Here is a 22,024-nt window from a genome sequence, read left to right on the forward strand (position 1 = left end):
TACAATAATAAGACTACTACTTACGAAGACCCTGCTCTTCTTCAGAAATTTTTGGACAACTGCAATGGCGAATCTATGGAAGTTCCTCGACCATGAAGACTTACTCTTTCTTCACTACAAATTTTTGTCATCTTTTATCACTGTTTCTCTCTCTCTGTTGTACGGTGTGATGACTTATCTTTTGTTCGTTTGTTGATTTTTCTTGTCTTCCCTTGCAGTATGCGTTTCAATGCTTAACTTGTTCTTTTTCCTCATATTTCTCATTTTTTAGGTAAAGATGTGTTGCGGTCCCTCCTCCATTTTTACCACACCTGTTTTTCCTGGCCGTTGTTCGTTTCCTCATGGTCCCGCTTTGGAGTTCCCAATTCAGCGTTTCGTCTCCCTTATGTGGTTCCACCACCCCTGTTCTCTCCGTTTTCTTCTGGTATGTCTTTTGTTACATTATTTTTCCTCTACGTATGCTCTATTTTCTCTTTCTGTATTTTCTTCTTCTCTGTTTGTTCTTCTGTATTTTTCTTCTCTCTCCTTCCTCTCTTTCCTTTCTTTTTCTTCAGTCTTCCTCTCTTCTCTCTTTTCTCCCTTTGCAGTATTTTCTAACGTATCTCCTCAGTTTTTTCTCTACTTCCTTTCACCATCTTCTCCTATTTCCTTTTACTTCTATTACCTTCACTTATTGTGGTTAATTTGTTATTATATGCTCATGTTCTTATTTCATTGTTCTTGCATTTTGCATATGTTTCTTATTTACTTTAAATGTCGATAAATGTAATTACATGGAACGTTAGAGGTTTGGGGTCTCCTATTAAGAGACAACGTGTTCTATCCCATTTAGCTCATTTGAAAGCTGATATAGCTCTGTTACAAGAAATTCATGTCAAAGATGTTGAAATTCCTAAACTGCGCCGTAATTGGGTGGGCCATGTTTTTGCTTCCCCTGGTTCGGGTAAACGTAATGGGGTTGCAGTTTTATGCCATAAACGTTTGAATGTTCAATTGATTTCCCAACATTCGGATAATGAGGGTCGGTGGGTGATTGTATCTTTATTGGTTGATAAAATACCTCTTACTATTTTCAATGTTTATGCTCCCAATGCTCCTGATAAGTTATTTTGGCCCCAAATTCTTTCCTCCTCCATGCAGTATACGGATGATTATTTTATTCTTGGTGGGGATTGCAACATGGTTATGGACCAGTTTCTTGACAGGAAATCTTCCTCACGTTTTTCTCCTTCTCACGCACACACTCAATTTACAAACACTATTTCTCAACGAGCTCTGGTTGACTCATGGAGGCTTTGTAACCCTACTTTACAAGAATACACTTTTTTCTCTCCCGTTCACTCCTCTCAATCTAGAATTGACTACCTTTTTATTTCTAAAGCTTTGACTCAACACATTACTCACTCGGACATTGGGTCTATTTTAATTTCCGACCATGCTCCTGTCTCCCTAGGTCTTGATTTACTCCCTCCTGTTACGGGTACACGACGTTGGAGATTTAATAATTCTCTTCTTTTGGACCCTTCCTTCACTACTGCTTTCCCTGAGTTTGCCTCCCGCTTTTTTACTGAAAATGAATCTCCTCACACTTCTCCTCATTTACTCTGGGACACTTTTAAGGCTGCTTCTAGGGACTTCATTATTTCATACGTTGCCAAGAAACGTCGTCTGGTTTCTAATTCTATTTCTTCTCTGACGTCTCAAATTAAACGTCTTGAGCATTCATATTTTTCATCCAAATCTTCTTCTGTTCTAACTCAACTTATTTCTGCAAAAATTTCCTTTAATAAACTTTCTACAAATTCTGCCAATTTGATGTTACTTAAATCTAGTGCCAAATTTTATTCTTCGCAAAATAAAGCAGGTAATGTTCTTGCTAATTACCTTAAAGTTAAAAAAGAGCGCACGAAAATTGATTCCATCGTGTCTTCTTCTAATGTATCTTTGCATAAAGATGATGACATTTTGGAAGAATTCTCTCAATTTTATCAAAATCTTTATACCCCTGAATCTCCTCCCACTTCTACCCTTATTGACTCTTATCTTTCATCCATTCCTCCTCCTTCAGTGTCTGATATTGATTTTTCGCCCCTCGATAAAGATATTCTTCCTCAAGACATATTAGAGGCAATCCGAGTTCTTAAAAGAGGCAAGGCTCCTGGTCCGGATGGCTTTTCGATAGAATTTTACTCTCATTTCTCTTCTTTCCTTATCCCTAAATTACATCAGTTATTTTCTTCCTTTATTTCCTCCCAAAGATCTGAGGGAACGTTTCAAGAAGCATTAATCTGTCTTCTTCCCAAAGATAATAAGGATCCTACTCTTTGCAAAAACTATCGGCCTATTTCTTTAATTAATTTAGACTACAAAATTTTGGCAAAAATCTTAGCTTTACGTCTAGATAAAATTCTCCCTCAGCTCATTGGTCGTGAACAATGTGGTTTCATAAAAGGTCGTCATCTCTCGGATAACACTCGTCTTTTCTTTAATGTTCTCAGTAAATCCCCCTCCTTTCCCCGCTCCTTGGCTGCTATCGCACTAGATGCTGAGAAAGCTTTCGATAGAGTCAACTGGTCTTTTATGCTATCTACTTTATCTTGGTTTGGTTTTGGTCCTAAATTCATTTCTTATATATCGTTATTGTACTCCTCTCCTAGATCCTTTATTTTTGTAAATGGTCTAGTTTCTTCTTCTTTCCCTCTTCTTCGCGGTGTTCGGCAAGGTTGTCCTCTTTCTCCTCTTCTTTTTATTTTAGCGTTAGAACCCTTTTTATCTCGGATTAGAATAAACAAAGACATCTCTGGGTTCCCATACGGTGAAAATCAATTGAAGCTATCTGCTTATGCGGATGATATTCTTTTATTTATTTCCCATCCGCAAACTTCTGTCCCATCCTTTTTATCCGAAGTATCGTCCTATGCAGAAGTTTCGGGTTATAAGCTTAACGTTGACAAATGTGAAATTCTCCCGCTCAATAAATATTGCTTTCAAGCTGATTTTTCAACCTCATCTTTTCATTGGAACTCTTCTAAAATAAAATATTTGGGTCTTTGGTTTACCCCCTCTATTAAAGATACCGTTGCCCTAAATATAAAAAATTTGCTGACTACTTTGACTGATTCTACTAATAGATGGCATCCTTTGTTTCTTTCCTGGTGGGGTAGATTAGATTCTATTAAAATGATGTTGGTCCCAATTATTTTATTCTTTCTTTCTAATCTTCCCATTAATATCCCTAAAACTTGTTATAAATCCATTTACTCTATTCTGTCAAAATTCTTATGGCAAAATAAAAAGCCTAGGATGTCCTTTGCCAAACTGAAACGCCCTAAATGTTTAGGTGGAGTTAATTTCCCGGATTTTTCGTCTTATCATACTTCCTTTTTTCTCTCTCATTCTGTTCCTTGTCTATTGCATTCTTCCGCTGATGTTTCCTCTTTTCCTTTATGGGTCACACTTGAATCTTCTTTCTTTCATCCCTTTACCTTTAAAGAATTTGTCTCTTTACAATATATTCCGCCGAAATTGTCTCTACCTGTTCTAAAAAACTCTAGAAAACTCTTTCTTCCTCTTTTTCTTCATGGTCTTGATGACTGTGATCGTTTTTTACAATCCTCCGTTTGGTATAACCCCTTGATTAAAATAAACAATAGAAAGGTCTTCTGGAGTGATTGGCACTCTCTTGGTCTCTTTTGGATTCATCAATTTTTTCAGGATGGCTCCTGTCTTCCCTTTTCTTCTCTCCAATCTCGGTTTTCTCTTCCTGATTCTTTCCTTTCTAAATATAACCAATTGTGTGTGGCTCTTCAATCTGGTTATAATTCTCTCTCTGTCTCTCCTCCCCCTCCTTCATTATCTTCTCCTCTTAATATTCCATTTCTTCTATCTTCTTCTTCAGCTTCTCAGATCTATATGAAATTACAGAGTGTTTCTCCTTTTCGTGATAAATCTAAAATTGAGCTTGCTTGGGAATCTGATTTGAATGTTTCCTTTGATATCCCTTTATGGCATGATATTTGGAATAAATTACGGAAGTCCTCTAGAGCAGCCAACACCACTCAAACGCTCTTTTTTGTTTATAACAGACTTCTTATTACTCCTTCCAAATTACATACTATTGATTCCTCTATCTCCTCTTCTTGTTGGTCCTGTCCTCATACATCTGCAGATCTTAAACATATGCTTTTTACATGTCCTTTGATTCACCTTTTTTGGTCTAAAGTTTGGCAACAAATCAATTTGATTTTCTCCACTCACTTTCCGTTTTCCCTATCCCACATTTTTCTGGGTAGCTTAGCAGGTATATGGTCCTCCCACACTTCCAATGTTTCCATTATAGATCTTCTCTTAGCAGTTGCTTTTCAACAAATCACTAAGTCATGGAAGAATACTGCAAATGTCTCTTTTCAGGCTTGGTGGTATGGTGTTTGCTACAACCATAGACTTGACAGAGCTTACGTTTATCCTGTTCAACTTGCCATCAAACGAGATTTATTATGGTTACCTGTTACTGAATTTTTGAATGTTACTGCTAAATCTTATCCCTTACATACCCCTTCTCGTGAAGAAGTTTTGAAACCTCCATGATCTGTTTCTATTTTTCCAGGTTTCATATATTTCATGGATTTTTCTCTTTAGTATGTAACAGTTTTGGTTGAAGTTCTACTTATTTTGTATACTTACTGCATTTTATTAGATCTTTTGTTCTGTGACTCCTCCTTCTTTCCTTCCTCCCTCTTTTTCCTTTTTCTTGTTCCTGCTTTCCCCTCTTTCTGTCTCCGTTGTTCTTTTTTCTCCTTTCTCCTCTTTTCTTTTTTCTCCTCTTCTCTTTTTTCCCTGTATATTGTACTTATATTCTTATTTTGCCATGATTGCTTTTCTTTAACATTAGGAATATTCTGATTTATGTATTGCAATCCATTTTTTAATAAACTTATTCTTTAAAACTTAAAAAAAGAATGTCCGTGAGGCATGTCAATATGATAGCTTTGAAGCATCCATTTCTGCATGGTGGAATGAATTGGATGGTGTTTGGTGTTGTCAATCAGGTATCATATTTTATTGATTTTTCCCATGAATAATTCATTTATGTTTTTGCTGGGCTGATGCTATTTTTGCTTGGAGAATGTAGAGTTTTAATTTGGTGAGGGCCTCCTGAAGTTGGGTAATCCTCCACTTTTTTTCTTGTTTGCAATCTCCCATTTGCCTAATTAGCTAATGTCACATTTCTTTTGTGGAGCTGCGGGGATTGATTGCTGGTGCAGTGAGTCACGAGATATCCAATACACTGGTGGAGCGGCTTTTTATTATGGTCAAAATATCAACCTACAACCATACTGAAATTCAACATATTGACCACTACATATCATCAAGTAGAATAAAAAATCTATACTTCCCTTCGTATACCTATCTTAACATTACATTGGTATAGTGGATGCAACATCTTTGTAGGTCAACGTTTCTGACCAAGATATAGTGACATAAGACCAACACGCGTTCTTCAGCAGAAATGCTGGTGGTTTCCTGAAGTCTGGCTGATTGGTTTTGCAACAAGAAAACAGGGGGCTCTGGGGATTGTTGCTATTGAAGTCAGTCACATACCCTCAGATGCAGTCTCCAGAGGCAATCATTTTGCATCAAAGAGTTCTCATAGCAAAAAGAGAACCATGAAGATAAACTATACGGCAATAGTGTCCTGGGATGAACCACCACTAGAGATAAACAAAGATCACACCTGCCAGTTACAGCCAGACAATGTACATGATGGCCTCTTAATATCAATATTCTGGGTAGAAGTGAGGGAGTAGAAAAGGAACACAAAGACTGATTTCTCAGGACTCCCTTGTCCTTAAAAAACTGCAATGTTTTTGACTAGACACTAACTGGCTTTCATTACTTGTGGCTGTCAAGAAATGCTGGGCTTTATCTACAACAAAGTAACTCAGCGCGGTGATGCAAGCTATTTGGCTGCGCTGGGCAGCGTTACTTTGGAACCAATCGGATGTGTCATATCTACAGCAATATGACGGATCCCTTTGCTCTCCCTTGTGCTGGTGCACAATTGGCTGCCATGCACCGACGCAGGCACCCTTGCACCAGGGTGCTTGGGTGCCTGCGTAGTGGGGATGATTGCTTTTGTGCAGGAAGGAATACCTTCCTCTACAAAAACAATCACAAGAGGTGTTTTCCTCTTTCTATGTGCGCTGCAGAATGCAGCACGCATAGAAAGGGGAAAAATGAGGAGAAATTAAAAAAGTTTTCCTTGTTGCGCCTCCGTACGCCCATTCTGACGCATTTACAGGTTTACGATTTCTCGTAAATCTGGAAATGTGGCAGAATCCATGGGTATTCCTTGGGAACACCCACAGCAACACCCATGGCACACCCCTAACATGCGTGATAAGGGGCCGTATTAACAAGGCCACGAAAAGCCACACAAGGTGGCTTTACGTGGCCTTGTAAATATGGGGCAACAAACTGCACTGCTGGTGTGTCACAAAAAGTGACGCACTGGCGGCACAAGGGGCTTGTAAATATGCCCCCCTATGTTCAAAGTGAGAGAATTCAAGTGACAGGCCTTCACTGAGTGAAAGAGAGGCCTGGCCAAGTTTGTTACACGAATCCCAAAGTCCAACGAGGTTCACTCATGTAAGGAAAAGATAAAGGAAACATAAAACGTGGTATTTTAAGGCTAGGTTGCTGATTGGAAGGCAACCATCTGATTTGTCACTGTAAGTCTTTACACCTCACATATATCGGGGAATAGAACATCACAAATAAGGCACTGGAAACTTCTCTCATCATTATTAATGCAGAACCACTAGTGATATGGAAAAGTTGGTGAGCATAGCATCGAATATAAAAATATGTTTAGTAACAAATGCAGGAACTTTGAGCACTTAGCCAGTGTAGTTTTGAGTGTGACTGTGAAGCTCAATGAATTAGATTTAAATATGTAAAACGCAATCACAAAAAAAGTGTAAAATGACCAATGTTTTAATAAAAGTTTTTCATTTGTGCAATACAAAACACGTATTCTTCAGATCCGTTTCACAAATACCACTAGACGGAGCTTCTTCTCCATCTGCAACGCTATCGTCGAATGATATGCTTGCACTCTTTCAATCACATTCACACATACAGTTAAAATATATATTACACTTGTGCAAGTATTTAACCATTGTTAAGTTATTCTGGAGCATATTGTTGAGACACACATGAATAAAAGGCAGTCCACATTCATGATAATGTGAGTACGAGGAAGGGGAATCTGGTTTCAAGCTTAAACGTATGTTCATGTTCGAAGGATCACCATTGTGATAAGACCTGAAAGACACAAAATATAAAAATTAGTAAAAAGCTTATAGAATACCGTATGACAAACCATCAAGAACGGAGATGTCTTTCCGCTGGAGGAACCACACCATTATTCAGAATACCGTTCAGAATTTTCTATGGACAATGATGTGGAAGCTCGTTTAGATATTTTACATTTCACATTCAGTTCTCGTCTCATGGTATTGCCCATCAGTGCTCCAACATTAGCCCCTGATATCCCTCTTCCGAGGTAAGAAGGGGAAAACCTGAGACTGTGTGGTTGATGTTGAGTAAGAAATTGAATGGTTCTCTCTCCTGTGAGCCACCCCAACCTGCCCTCTCAGTTGTTCCCTGATGGATAGAGTTCGGTTCTAATAGTGCTTCAGCAGAGTGAAGAAGCAGACACCAGGGGCAGTTTTAAATCTCAGACAGATGCTAGCGCTTTTATCACATTTTGACCATGATCACTTGTACTAAGGACAAGTGTCGGCAAATGCATCCTCTAGGTCACAGGGACCCCAGAGAAAGCAGTTCATGCAGAAACAAAATAGTATCTAAAGTTCTATAGGGGTGTGAGATGATATTCAAGTGCCCTCGCCTCCGTCCCACGAATCCGCAAATCCACCGTCGGAGGAAGATCCTTCTCCTACCTGGCAGCCAAGACATGGAACTCCCTCCCCACTCACCTACGGCTGACCCTGGACCATCTCTCCTTCAGGAAACAACTCAAGACCTGGCTGTTCGAGCAGTAGCGACCCCCCCCCCCCCCAGCGCCTTGAGACCCTGACGGGTGAGTAGCGCGCTATACAAATTCTATTGATTGATTGATTGATTGAAGTAGCCATGGGACTCTCTCCTTACAGGGTAATATTTGCTGAAAATCACACTGTAGTATGTACCAAAGGTAACTCACATGTTGGACTATCTTTCTACTTTTATGCTCTCATTCCAGTTTATACTGACAACGTGCAGATTTTTTATTTTTTTTATTTTATTATTTTATTGAGTTTTTACATATTCCACAGATCTTTATAAGTCGTTGGTACATCAGTGTTGCTATCAAGTAAGGAAGATCTCAAGTGTGTATGAACCATAGGTCTGTACCCGTCATACACATACAACTCGTGCAGATTTGAGAGTTAATGGATCTTTCCTGTGATGCTGATGGAGTGATAGTCCAGGCAGCAGGTTTTAGCCCTAAGAATTTTGCTGATGAACTGTTGATACCCGGTGATTTTAGGATTACTTGTTTGCTCTGATGGATGATTTGTAAGTGTGTGATAACACCTTAGCTCCAGTGGGTAATTTGTATGTATGTATGTATGTATGTTTGGATTTATATAGCGCTTATAACCCAGGGGTCTCTAAGCGCTTTGCCTTGGGAACCCGTCCTGGCTTTTCCCTGTGAGATAGCCCCTACAGGGCATCCCCAAGGTGAAAGCCAGGCATCCCGCCGCGGGGGGCCGTTGTGGAGATTAAGCAAGCTTAATGCCTAGAGTTGCAGAGTGTGAACCCATGATTAGGTCAGGCACCGAAGCGAGAATTATCGAGTCCGTGGACATTTGAGCTCGAGACCCTGCCGCGTCGGGAATTGAACCCTGGTCCCGGGTCTGACCTCTGCTTCAGGGTCTGCCTGCTCTAACCAGTGAGCCACACTTCTCCACAATTTGCAGACGTGGAATAACTTGCTTGCACTAATGGATGCCTTGAAAGTGAGGTATAGTGTGTTCGCACTCATAGATCATTTTCAAGTGTAGGACAACTTGATCTGTGTGAATACAAATATGAAGAACGTGGTGTTACTGTGTGCTATGTACACATCTTTCTAGGTCTTAACTCGTTCTTCATTCTTTCTGAATTCCCCCCTTTTTTTAGTAAATCATTGTAATAATATACTTTTATTTGATGTATAAAATCATAAAAGGGTGGGTCTTACCACCATACAAACAGCGTGTGCATCGTGAAATAGGCATACAAACAACATTAAAATCAAGGAGAAAAAAAAGCATTATCTTAACAAACTTGCACAAGTATACAATCGCAGTGTAAAGTTGTAAGGATATGGCTAGGGGGGGATATGACTATCTCATTGAAACTGCAAAACGACTGATGATTGTTCTAGGAAAAAGTGCAAATACTTTGGGGAATAAGTGAGTTAGGTGGAAGATGCACATTTTGACTCAGAGTAGAGAACACAGCCTGAAAAGGTGAGAATAAGGGGATGTCCATTAAGAAAGGAAGTGGGGGTCCAGGGGCAGCCGTGATAAGACCGGTTGGCCAAGATCGTCTTTAATTACTTCCATGTTTTCTAGCTCTTCTGCAGCTTGAGCCAGAAATGTTATAGTTTTGCAGGCTAGTTGTATCCGGGACCCGCTGAGGCATTCTATCACAGCCGCCCTGCAAGTTCTCACCTGAGCTTCTCTTAAAAGTGGTAGCAAAAGCGTTTTCCTTAGAATATGCAATGCCGGGCATATGCATATTAAATGCAATAAAGACTCTATGGCGTTGCCACAGAGGCGACAGGCAGAAGTTGACCAGGACCGTTGCCACTTGGGGGTGAGGTCTTTGCTCGAGAAGCCTCCCAACCTCAGAAGGCTTAATTTCCTCTTATAGTGGTTTCTAAAACAATCTTGCAGGTATGGCTGAGGTTTCAGATATTTGTAAGTTGGCAACACAATCCAGGCATGGCTTTTTCCTGCCACTGCGGTTTGTCCATTAGCAGCGAGGCTTCTTTGATGGCTTTATTGGTAAGAGGTTTAAAAGCGTTGTATGATACAGGTGAGAGCCAGGATTCTTCCAGCTTTAATGAAACAAGCGCTTGCCTAAGAGATTTGTATGTTGAATTTGAGGACCCGGCCTGTTTTTCGACCTCTAGCCAGCAAAAATGGGCTAGGGTGTTATCTTCAGCGTCCCTCATGTGCCAGTAATACTTGGCCAGAGCACCTTGTCTAGCCGGAGTCTGATTGGTTAGTCCATATTCCAAACGTATTTGGGCTTGTGACATGTGTCTCAGGATCGAAAAAAGGCTTTTAAACAGTCTGGATTGGGCTAGATTTAGCACTGTGGAGTCCCTGGTTGCCATCATTTCCGAGCCATATGTGAGCGATGGCAAACATTTGGCAGCTACGATCTTTAGCATATGGCCGGTGGAACTACCACTTAGGTGTGTTTGTATCGTTTTAAAAACGAATTGAAGCTTGATTTCCCCAGTTCTAAATGGTGGTTGTACTTTAATTGATGGTCGAGTGAAATGCCCAAATATTTATATTTGTCCACCTGTGTCAATGTAGAAGAATTTATCCTCCATACAAATTTAGGTTTTTTCTTTCTGGAGCTGGAGAAGCATAAGATATTTGATTTTTTAAGGTTTATAGTTAATTGTGCTTTGGTGATGTATAACGCGAGTTTGGCAATCAAACGTTGTAGACCGATCGGGGTTTTTGAGAGGAGCACTATGTTGTCTGCGTATTGTAAACTATAGGTGTTTGGCCCAATTTTGGTGGATCTCCCTGGATTGTACGTAGATCACTTTCTTAGTCTGCAGTGTAGATGTTGAGGAGGCTGGGGGCCAACACGCAGCCTTGTTTTAGGCCGTTCAAAGTTGTGAATTTCTTAGTTAGGCATCGGCCATCTCCTTTTTTTATTTGAACCCAGGTGTGTGAATATAGCTCTATAATTGCTCCAAGTAACTTTGGCGGCGCGCCCCAGGCTTTTATTTTGGCCCAAAGTTTAGATCTCGGCACTTTATCGAAGGCCGCTGTCAAGTCTAAAAAACAGGTGTAAAGCGTGGAGGAATTATCGATTGCCTTTTTAGCCAGGAGAGTTAAGTTTGTATCCGGCCCTAAAGCCTGTTTGTGTCGGAGGAATTAGCCCTTTGCTGCTGACCCAGGATTCCAGTTCTATCAAAAGATTTGATGCATAGATCTTAGCCTCTACATTTATTAAGGCTATTAGCCTATTATTATTTGGATCTGAGCAGGGCCCTGATTTGTGTATCGGATGTAAAATACTGCCCCTCCAGGAGTCCGGAATTTTCCCGGTGCTTAGGCTGTGACAAAACAAGGGAGATAATTGTCTGGCCCAAAACTTTGGGTCTTGTGTAAATAGGGCATTGGGGAGGCCATTTGGACCAGGGGCTCCATCTGCTCTTAAGTTTTTTATGATGTTCAGTACCTGCGTCATTGTGATTTGATCAATTTCTCCTGTGTGCTCCAATGTCGGTGGTTTGCAGATGACTTTAGGTTCGGGGGACTTTGATTCTGCCATTATACTCTGGCTTTGAGTTGGAGTGGGCTCAGGTGGTAATGCCAGTGTGTTATTGGTGGATGTATCGTACGTGAAGTTATATAGTAAGTCGATGTGGCTACACCAGAGCTGGTCGGTCATATCTGAATTAAACTGCCTGTGTTTGCCGTTAAGCATGAAATTAATTTTTGCCCAAAAGTCTTTGGAATTGCGCTGTTTGCTTGCATGAAGTATAATGCACTCTAGTTTTTCCGTGTGCTTTCGCTTGGCCATTTTGGTCTCTCGTTTTAGCTCTTTTTTAAAGATTCAATTATTTTCAGGGTTTCTTGTGGTAGTTGAAGATCCTTTTTACGTTGAGCCCTGAGATAAACGTTCATTTGCCTTTTTAATAAGCGTAGTTTTGGAGTGTACCATTTCCCTCCTCCGTTTCTTATTGTTTTTTGTCCTCTGCGTTTGCTTTGGTATTTCTTGTTTATTTCCACCACAAAGGATTCCCATGTCTTTACTATGTCTTTTGACGTGGCGGGTGGTGACAACAATGAGTGGCATGAATCCATTAATTTGGAAATGTTCTCTTCGTTCCAATTTAACCCTTGCAGGTTGAAGAGTTGGGTGTTCAAAGATAGAGGCTGTGCTTGCTCGGACTTAGTTGGCAGAATTGTTAATGCGAAGGTCTGTGGGTAGTGATTGCTTTCTCCCCGTGCCTGAATGTGGAAGTCTTTGATAATAGTGAATAGGTCGGGGTCAGCCAGAGTGTAATCTATTGTTGAGCCTGAAGTCTTGCTGACCCTCGTTAGGGCAGCTGGTTTGTCCAAGTGGCCCCTTCCGTTTAGAGTGTACAAGTGGAGGGCTTCCAGTTCTGAGGCGCATTTCCTCCCCATTGAGCTTTTCCTGCTTTGGTTGCCCTGTCGCGGATCGATGTGAGTTGGGAGAGTTCCCTCGTCGCTCTGTAGTAAATTCATGTTGAAATCTCCGGTTATAAGGATGTTGTCGCTCGGGTAGGTAGATTTTAGTGTGTTAATTGTTGTAATTAGTTGTTTTATCCTTTTCCCTTTGTGTTTTCCACCGGGGTGCATGTATACGTTTACGATCCATAGACCCATATTGGGCGAGATATCAATTTTGATACATTGCATCCATGTGGAGTATAGTTTGATGCGGCTTGATGACCAAAGGAAGTCAGTAGATATGAAGATTGATAGGCCACCCTTTGCCCTGCCGAGACGTGCCTCTTTATGTGCTGGTGTGAAGAATTCTTTATATCCCACCAACGGTGTGTTTTTTGTCAGCCATGTTTCCTGAAACAAGAGTAGTTTATACTGGGTGATGAATTCTATGAAGTCGTCTTCCTCCAGCTTTGTGTTTAGTCCGTTGATGTTCCATGAACAGATCTTGCAACCCTGCTCTTTCCCTGTTGTTCGTCTACCGTTGGTTCATTCTAGGTTTCTTTTGATTGGTGCCATGGGTACTTATTGGTGCCTTTCAGATATAGCTGCATCCTGATGGGCAAAAGTGATTGTAATTTGCCTGAGAGCGTGATCTTCATCTTCGATGCAGCTTCTTTGATCAGGACCTTTGGCATTTTTTAGAAGGCTTCGTTTAGGGCTTTCTTTCTGCAACGGACTGGGGTATCGTGCAGGCTCCACCTTTCTTATCTCTATGCCCCATAAAGCAAAGTCATCCCTATGTGACAAGATTTGTTCGGTGTCGGTATGTTTAGTCCACGTTGTGACCGTGGATTCATGGCCTTGTTTGAGAGGGTTTGGTTTAAACTCGATTAATACCAAGTCGCTTGATTGTAGGTGTCGGAGAGCAGGTAATGCTTCTAGGAGTTTTAAAATGGACCCTCTATTCAGTATGTCATGAGGCCCTCTCGAGCTATATTGCGGAATTAGCTCGATTTTATTGCTTAGGATGTGCCGTTTTTGATCTTTTGGTCATCTTCTCTCTTCGGGATTGAACGAGACTATTCCTGCCCGTTCTGCCTCTAGCTCTAAAGTGGACGAGTTGGATGTGTTCACGCTGCTTATTGCCTCCTTGTCTTTAGAGGGCGGGGCAGATGATGCTTGGATTTCTGCACTCAGCATGTCTTTTGTCTTTTTTGCCGTACTCTTGACGGGTATATCTGCGTCTACTTGCCCGTCGTTAGCTGGTGCTTGCGTGAGTTGGGAGCTAGCTTTTGTTTGAGTTCCTTGCTCAATCTCTGCATTGTGAACTGAGTCTGAGCTTGGTAGATTGTGTTCAGCTTTCTCCCTTTGACAGTTGAAAATACTATACACTTTCCTTGCGTTCTGGGTTGAAGTAAATCATTGATCCACTGGGGAGTCACCAACAGCCATGTTTAAAAGTAACTTTGGACAGGAGTGTCCTACAATATATTATTCTAAAATGATGCCAAGGACCAGAAGTCCTGAGAATGCCCAAACCAGCAGTTGTGCTTTGTGGCATGAATAAGCTCTTCTTTTGTTGGGCACTGCAGTATACTAGTCTAGGCTGAAATACACCAACACATTGCGACAGACAGTTAATGTACATTAATTACTGAACAGGTGGCGAACGCTGTAAATTCAGTGTTTGCTTTGAGACCCGTGCATAACCTGCAGGTCCCAGGCTCGAGAGCCTTTTCAATCTGTAGAGGTTGAAAAGCTGAGTACCCGAGTGCCTCGGGAGTCCTGTAGGTGAAACAGGTCTAAACCTGTTTCCAGAGAGTCCAGATAGAGACTTCAAGCTCTGCAGCTAGAAAGCTATGTAGATGTGATTGGTTACAACTGTTTAGTAAAAACGTATCTACAGTAGCAGTTGCTGCAGGCCTCTGCTGTGTTACGTTGTCATTCGTGGCACACACCCATTTACCCAGGGGTTAGGGTGCTATTTTACGTTGCAGGGTGACCGGGACCTTTCAAGCTGACTTTACAGCAGTTAAAATGCAGTGTCATTCTCCGTCGCCAGTTAAAAAAAAAAATTATTATATTTTTATTGATTTTCTTAACAAAATACAGATATACATATAACATTTAGAGCATTTCGCTGTTTCATTAGGCATGCAAGCAGGAGCCCAAATATTGCAAAAAGTTCCTTTTCTGTAAAAGCTTGTAACTATGCATACACTGCTATAGAGTGGTTTGTAGGGTGTGCCTCTCTTTTTAATATCTGGACGTAAAGGGGGAATATTCTAGGGCTGAAATAATTTCATATATTAATCCACTACGGTAGCTAACACTGGAACAAGATATAATGTATCTGGCAGAGTAACGTGCTGAAATTAACTTTATCAAATGTTATTACAGTGGGCAGAAGCAGCTTCTTACTCCTGTAATGAGCTGATAAAGAAAAGATATATTGTCTGGGACAGAAGTGGCATGAATGTAGGCTAGGCCATCCAGAAAGAGTAGTTGCCCTTGTAGGTAGCGTACACCCACCAAAGGTCTACGTGTTTATAATAAAATGTATACAACGACACTGAGATGCCTGTGCTATGGGCTGGGGTGTTGTTAAAAAGTCTATTATTCCTATGTTTGCTAGACCTAATATATCATATGTCAATTAAAGTGGGTTTTAACAAATAAATATCGAGTCCATAACTGACGAATAGCAATAATGACGATGATTGATGTATATGGGATTTGCTGCTACAGCATTGCAGTTTCTCAGTGCTGTAAAAGAAAAGGGTTGCTCTTCCTTAACTCATTGGTACTTGTCTTATCTTTCTGAGGATAAATCAAAGGCTGTCTCAACACAGTAAGCACTGGAACCTGAGACCTGCAGGTTATAAACAGGTTTCAGCAGCGGATGCATTAAGTCACTGAGCTAATTCGAGTCTTTCTGGACTTGGCTTAGGAAAACCATAGCCTATGAATTATTGATAAAGTGAACTTACCTAGAACATAAGCAGCAACTAATTTTTGATTCACACTTAAATGGAGGTAGAGCGGTACTATGGATTCCATTTCCCCCAAGGTAGGCAACATCAAGGCTGCAATACACACCATTCCCAGGAAGACTGTCAGTAAACTGGGTCCTGATGAGGAGGTTCTGTTATCTGCAAAAATATATAAAAAATGTTACTCGACTGGAACTTTACAGAAGTAATTTACCGGCTTAACATAATACCATGCTTCCTGAGCTGAGGGGTCAGGCTGCTGTCCTACACACCTCATAAAAGTGAAAAGCCACCATACTAAAGGCCTCATTACGAGTCTGGCAGTCAGGGGAATGCCAGATTCAGGGGGCCACCGCCGAACCAGCGGTCCGGCTGCCCCAAGTTGGGCGGTCAGACATCCATTGCACCGCCGCAGCCTCCACAGAACCATCATTCATGAGAGTCAGGGCCTCAGTAATATGCTGGTGGTGCCGATGTGGCACTGCCATGCATATTAAGAGTTTCAGAATCGCCGGTGGTGTCATGGAGGTCTGTCCTCCATGAAAAGAAGGGGCAGTCTTGAAACAAAAGGGGCCCTACAGGATTCCCTGTTGCCCATTTGCATGGGAATGCATGCAGATGGGCAAAACATGTGCCCCGCCCCCCAGCGTGCATGCACCCCAGTTCCCGCACAGTCCATGCCGCGGAGAAACTTTTTTGGCAATTCACATTACAGTGCCCATTTTCAGAGGCACCGCCAGACACAAGGAAGCTCGTGATCAGGCATTGTGGTGGGCCGCTCCTGTACCACCAGACCTGTAATCAGGCCTTAAATCATGAATAAGTCATGGAGTCTAGAGGTGGAGTGTGGCTTACAGTGGATGGGTAGTGAGGGAGTCGGTAACTGCAGCCGAGACTGCCAACGAGCAAGCTCAAAATACACTAACTCCATTTTACCACAGATGTTAAAGGCACATTCGTTTTCTTTGTTTTTTAGCCTATGAGAAAAAAATGTTAATGCATGCGTACTAGACAAGCTGTGGTCTGCTAGCAATCGTCACAGCTATGCAAATAACTCAGAGCCAAGCAGGTCTGTTACTTGGCCCCATTATGTTTTCCTTCAAAACGTTATCACTTAAAAACATTTCTTACACAAACTATACATTTTGAAAGGTGATGGAGATAAAACCATGATATATTATACCACGTCATTGATGCTTGAGTAAAACAGTTTGCCAGTACTATGGCCTCGTAGCACTGTGTCTGTGTGTGTGTGTGTGGGGGGGGGGGGGCTCTATCATGTTTTTTCAATGTTTCCATTATAGACAAATAACAACATTGTCTTGTGAAGTTATGTTTATTTGTTTATTTAGTTATGGTTTATTTCCAGGTAGGTTTGCAATGCCTTATTCAAGGAGCTGTAAGATTTTGTTGCTGGATAAGCATGGTTGGAGAGCCTTACCAACTGCTTACACGTATCTTTAAATGGCCATCCAGTGAAGAGAAAACACACGGGTCTCTTTACTCTTTTTCTCAATCGCTAAGAGACTAATATTCCTCAACACTAACGATTTAACAATGTTGCTTTGCTTAATGACTTCTGCTAGGGTTTTAAGATCTACTGTGACTCCATTCACCAAATAGCCCTTTCAAATCAGCCTTTTATCACCGAATGACCCAAAAAGTAGCATACATTTGAATAAGATGCAAACTAAATGTGAGCAATATGATGTGATGGCATCCCCTAGTAAAAATACCCAATGAATCTAGGACCAAAGATTAATGGAGGTTCCTTCAGGAAACACATTTTCCACAATGTGAACTAAACATCTCATTAGAAAACAAGAACTGGCAGAGCCAATAGGTTTCGCCTATGCAAAATCTATTTGTCAATATGTTTTACATATTACAGAGCAGTGCAAGCTGCTGTACAACATGGCTTAAAGAAAAAATAAATAAAAGCACTATGATGCGGTCAGCACTGACCCTGTCAATGCACATTTGATTTTATTTTCCTTTAGCCATGTTGCAGAGCAGCCAGCGATGCAGTGCACCATTTAAAAAAACAGCTTAGGCGGGCGTTAGGACACGAGGGAGGAGGGTGGAAAACAATTGTGAGCGGGAGAGGGGGGTGAGAAACAGGGGCTGAGTTAGAAATAAAAGGAAAGCAGAGGGGCTGAGGAGGTTTAGAAGCAAAAGAAAGTGGGAGTGTGCCAAATGGAAAGTGAATTGACATCGACTTAGTATGGTTTGTGCTACAAGGAATATGCTACTTACCAGTATGCATCTGTTCTTGGCATACAGGGCTGCAGAGTGGTACATTTATGAATAGATCGCCATCTGGTGTTGGGCTCGGATGATTGCACTTTGTTTTTCTTCTGGAGAAGTCTTTGTCGTCATAGGTGACTCCTCCTCTCGGTGTTAGTGCGCATGGGCATCGGCTCCATCCTTAGATTGTTTTGCCATAGTAGGGTTAGATGGAGTAGTGTAGTGTAGTACATAAAGATATGCCCATGTAAATGTATCTAAATAAGATAATGTTGGGACAGACACAGGTTTCCGGGGAGGCAGGGAGGGCATGTACCACTCTGCAGCCCTGTATGCCAAGAACAGATGCATACTGGTAAGTAGCATATTCCATTCGAGGCATATGGGCTGCAGATGGTACATTTATGAATAGATTGTACAGCAGTTACCTCCCTAGCGGTGGTCACCAGTGTCTGTCGCAACTGTCTGAAATAGAGTTTTTAATACAGCTTGGCCCACTCTGGCTTGTTGTGCAGCCTGTACATCAACACAGTAGTGCTTTGTGAATGTATGTGGTGTAGACCAAGTTGCTGCTCTACATATGTCATCTAGGGGAATGTTCCCTAAGAATGCCATAGATGCTCCTAGTTTCCTTGTGGAATGAGCTCTAGGAGGAACAGTTAATGTTCTCTTTGCTTTAATGTAACATATTTGTATACATCTTACAATCCATCTTGCGATGCCTGCTTTAGAGATAGGATTGCCCTTATGTGTTGGGGAAAATGCTACAAATAGTTGTTTAGTTTTCCTGAAGTCTTGTGTTCTTTCTATGTAGTACAAAATGGCTCTTTTAACATCTAGTGTATGTAGAGCCCTTTCTGCCACCGTCTGTGGCTTTGGAAAGAAGACTGGTAATTCCACTGGCTGATTGATGTGGAATGCTGAAATTACTTTAGGCAAGAACTTTGGGTTTGTTCTAAGAACCACTTTATTCTGGTGTATCTGTAGGAATGGTTCTTGTATTGTTAATGCCTGTAGCTCGCTTACTCTTCTGAGTGAGGTAATGGCTATAAGGAATGCCACCTTCCATGTAAGGAATTGTATTTCGCACCTATGCATAGGTTCGAAGGGTGGCCCCATTAGTCTGGTGAGTACTACGTTGAGGTTCCAGACTGGGGAAGGTGGTAATCTTGGTGGAATTACTCTTTTAAGACCTTCCATGAATGCTTTTATCGCTGGTACTCTGAACAGTGATATGCGCTGCCTGTTTTGTAGGTATGCTGCTATAGCTGCTAGATGTACTCTGATAGATGTGTACGCTAGATTACATTGCTGTAAGTGTAACAAGTAGCAAATAATCTCCCTTGTTGATACGTCTAGAGGGTTGATATTGTTATTAGTACAGTGTATAGCAAACCTCTTCCACTTAGCTGCATAGCATGCTCTGGTGGTTGGACGTCTCGCTTGTTTAATTATTTCCATGCAATTTGGGGGGAGATCTAAGTACCCAAATTCTAGGATTTCAGGAGCCAGATCGCTAAGTTCAATTGAGTTGGATCTGGGTGCATGATTTCTCCATGGTTCTGTGTAAGGTGCATGGGTAGAATTCGTAGCTTTTGATGTGGCACTTGTGAGAGTTGCAGGAGCGTGGTGAACCACGGCTGTCTTGCCCACGTGGGTGCTACTAGTATCATGGTCATTGAATGTTGTTGCAGTTTCCTGACCACTAATGGGATTAGTGGGAGAGGGGGAAAAGCGTATGCAAATTTGTTGGACCAATTTATCCATAACGCATTGCCCTGCGACAGGTGATGTGGGTACCTGGACGCGAAGCTTTGGCATTTTGCGTTCTGATGAGTGGCAAATAGGTCTATCTCTGGTTGTCCCCATCTTTGGAAGAATGGCTGCAGTATTTGTTGGTGCAGTTCCCATTCGTGTATTTGTTCCGACTGTCTGCTTAAGATGTCTGCTATCTGGTTTTGAACTCCTGGTAGGTGTTCGGCTAACAGATAGATGTTTTGAGGAATGGCCCATCTCCAAATTTCCTGTGCTAGTCTGGATAATTGTAGAGAGTGCGTCCCCCCCTGTTTTTGAATATAATACATTGCTGTCATGTTGTCTGTTCTGATCAGGACTGCTTTGTGGATAACATGTATCTGAAAGGCTTTCAATGCTAGAAACACTGCCAGTAGTTCTAGATAGTTGATGTGCAGTGTTCTTTCCTGCACACTCCACCTTCCTTGTACTGTGTATTTGTCCATATGTGCTCCCCATCCGGTGAGCGATGCGTCTGCTGTTATTGTCACCTGTGGAATTGGCTCTAGGAACGACCGCCCCTTGGTAATGTTTGTTCTGTTCCACCACTTCAGAGAGCGGTGTGTGCGGTCGTCTACCAACACCAGATCCGTAATCTGTCCTTGAGCCTGATTCCACTGTGTCGCTAAGCATTCTTGTAGCGGACGCATTTGTAGTTTTGCATATGGTATTAGCAGTATGCAGGATGACATCATGCCTAATAGCTGCATGAACACTCTTGCTGTTAGTGAGTGTTGTGGCTGAAATCTCTGAATGATTGTAAGCATTGCTTGGACTCTGATTGGGTTGGGGTACACTTTGGCTTTTTCTGTGTCTATGGTAGCCCCCAGATATTGTTGAATTTTGTTTGGTTGTAGGTGTGACTTTGTGTAGTTCACCGTGAACCCTAGCTGGTGTAGTAGCTGAATTGTCTTTTGTGTGTGTTGCAGACACTCCTCTTGCGACCTGGCTTTTATTAGCCAGTCGTCCAAGTATGGGAAGACATGAATTTGTTGTCTTCTTAGGTGAGCTGCTACCACTGCCAGGCATTTTGTGAACACCCTTGGTGCCGTCGTGACACCAAATGGGAGGACTTTGAACTGATAATGTTGTCCTTCTACCACACACCTGAGGTATTTCCTGTGGGCTTTGTGAATAGGGATATGAAAGTAAGCGTCTTTTAGATCCAGTGTAGAAAGAAAGTCCCCTTTCTTCAGTAAAGGAAGTACTTGTTGGAGCGTGACCATGTGGAAATGTTCCGAATTTATGTATGCGTTGAGAGGTCTTAGGTCCAGTATTGGCCTTAGAGACCCGTCCTTTTTGGGGATTAGGAAGTATAGGGAGTATACTCCTGTTCCCTGTTGGTGCTGTGGAACCTTCTCTATGGCATGCTTTTCTAGCAGTGATATTACTTCCTGTTTTAACAGTGTCAGGTGATCTTGTTTCATTGGACGCTGTGTGGGGGGGATGTTTGGTGGGGTAGCTGTGAGTTCTAGGCAATAACCATGTTGGATAATTTGTCTTACCCACTTGTCTGATGTGATGTTTTCCCAGACAGGTAGGAACTGTGATAGGCGTCCCCCTACCGGTGTTATATGGTCTGGGGGAAGCTCTATGAAGTCACTGTTTTGGGGTTGGAGAGTTGCGGTTGTTGTTGTTTCCGCGACCTCTACCCTTGTTGTTGTTACCCCTGTATCCACCTCTAGAATTACCTCTGGGTGATGTAGGTGTAAAAGAGGTTTGCTGTTGGTTTGTACCTGTACTTTTGGATCCTCCTCTATAGGTGGATCTACGAAAGGAACCTCTTTGTGTCGGCTGTTGCAATGCTCCCATTGATTTAGCCGTTTCTGTATCCTTTTTCATTTTTTCTAGGGCCTCATCTGTCCCTGTGCCAAAAAGTGTTTTCCCATCAAAAGGTTGGTTAAGTAACGAGGTTTGTACCTCTTGTTTGAATCCTGACACTCTGAGCCATGCATGTCTCCTTAACATGATGCTTGTATTTGTCGACCTTGCCGCAGTTTCTGCCGCGTCTAGGGCGCACTTTATTGAAGTGTTAGTAATTAACTTCCCTTCTTGTATAAGTTGATCAGCTCTCTTTTGATGTTCTTTAGGGAGATGTTTGATGAGTGTTTCTAACTCATCATAATGCGCTCTGTCATACCTTGCAAGTAGTGCTTGCGTATTAGCTATGCGCCAACTGTTTGCCGCTTGAGATGCTACTCTCTTGCCAGAGGCATCTATTAGTTTAGACTCTTTGTCAGGAGGTGGCGCTTCTCCTGTAGATAAAGAGTTTGCTCTCTTACGAGCGTTTGTGACCACTAGTGAGTCTAGAGGAATCTGTCCCTTAATGTATATTGGGTCTTTTGGAGCTGCCCTATATTTTTTATCAATTCTTGGGTTCAATACCCTAGCCCTCACTGGGTCTTTGAATATCTCTGATGTATGACTGAGAAGGCCCTTTAGCATTGGTAGTGTTCCTGATGTTTTTTGTGCAGTAGGTAGTGTCTCTAATAAGAAGTCCTGTACTAGAGGTTCTGTATGTAGGTCTACCTTATGAAATGT

The 22,024-nt window shown here is 41.8% G+C and overlaps 1 protein-coding gene across 1 annotated transcript in view; it reads right to left on the minus strand.

Moving 5' to 3' along the window:
- Positions 1 to 6,978: 6,978 nt before the first annotated feature.
- Positions 6,979 to 22,024, minus strand: part of MOSPD1 (motile sperm domain containing 1) — a 212,556-nt gene continuing 197,510 nt past the window's right edge. Inside the window, exons 5-6 of the mRNA XM_078688576.1 lie at positions 15,440 to 15,601; positions 6,979 to 7,326 (exon numbers count right to left, since the gene is read on the minus strand). Coding sequence (XP_078544702.1) covers positions 7,295 to 7,326; positions 15,440 to 15,601 — 194 coding nt within the window. The 3' untranslated portion in view covers positions 6,979 to 7,294. The remainder of the gene's footprint in view (positions 7,327 to 15,439; positions 15,602 to 22,024) is intronic.

This window comes from Lissotriton helveticus, chromosome 4_1, assembly GCF_964261635.1.
Source record: "Lissotriton helveticus chromosome 4_1, aLisHel1.1, whole genome shotgun sequence".
Taxonomy (NCBI): Eukaryota; Metazoa; Chordata; class Amphibia; order Caudata; family Salamandridae; genus Lissotriton; species Lissotriton helveticus.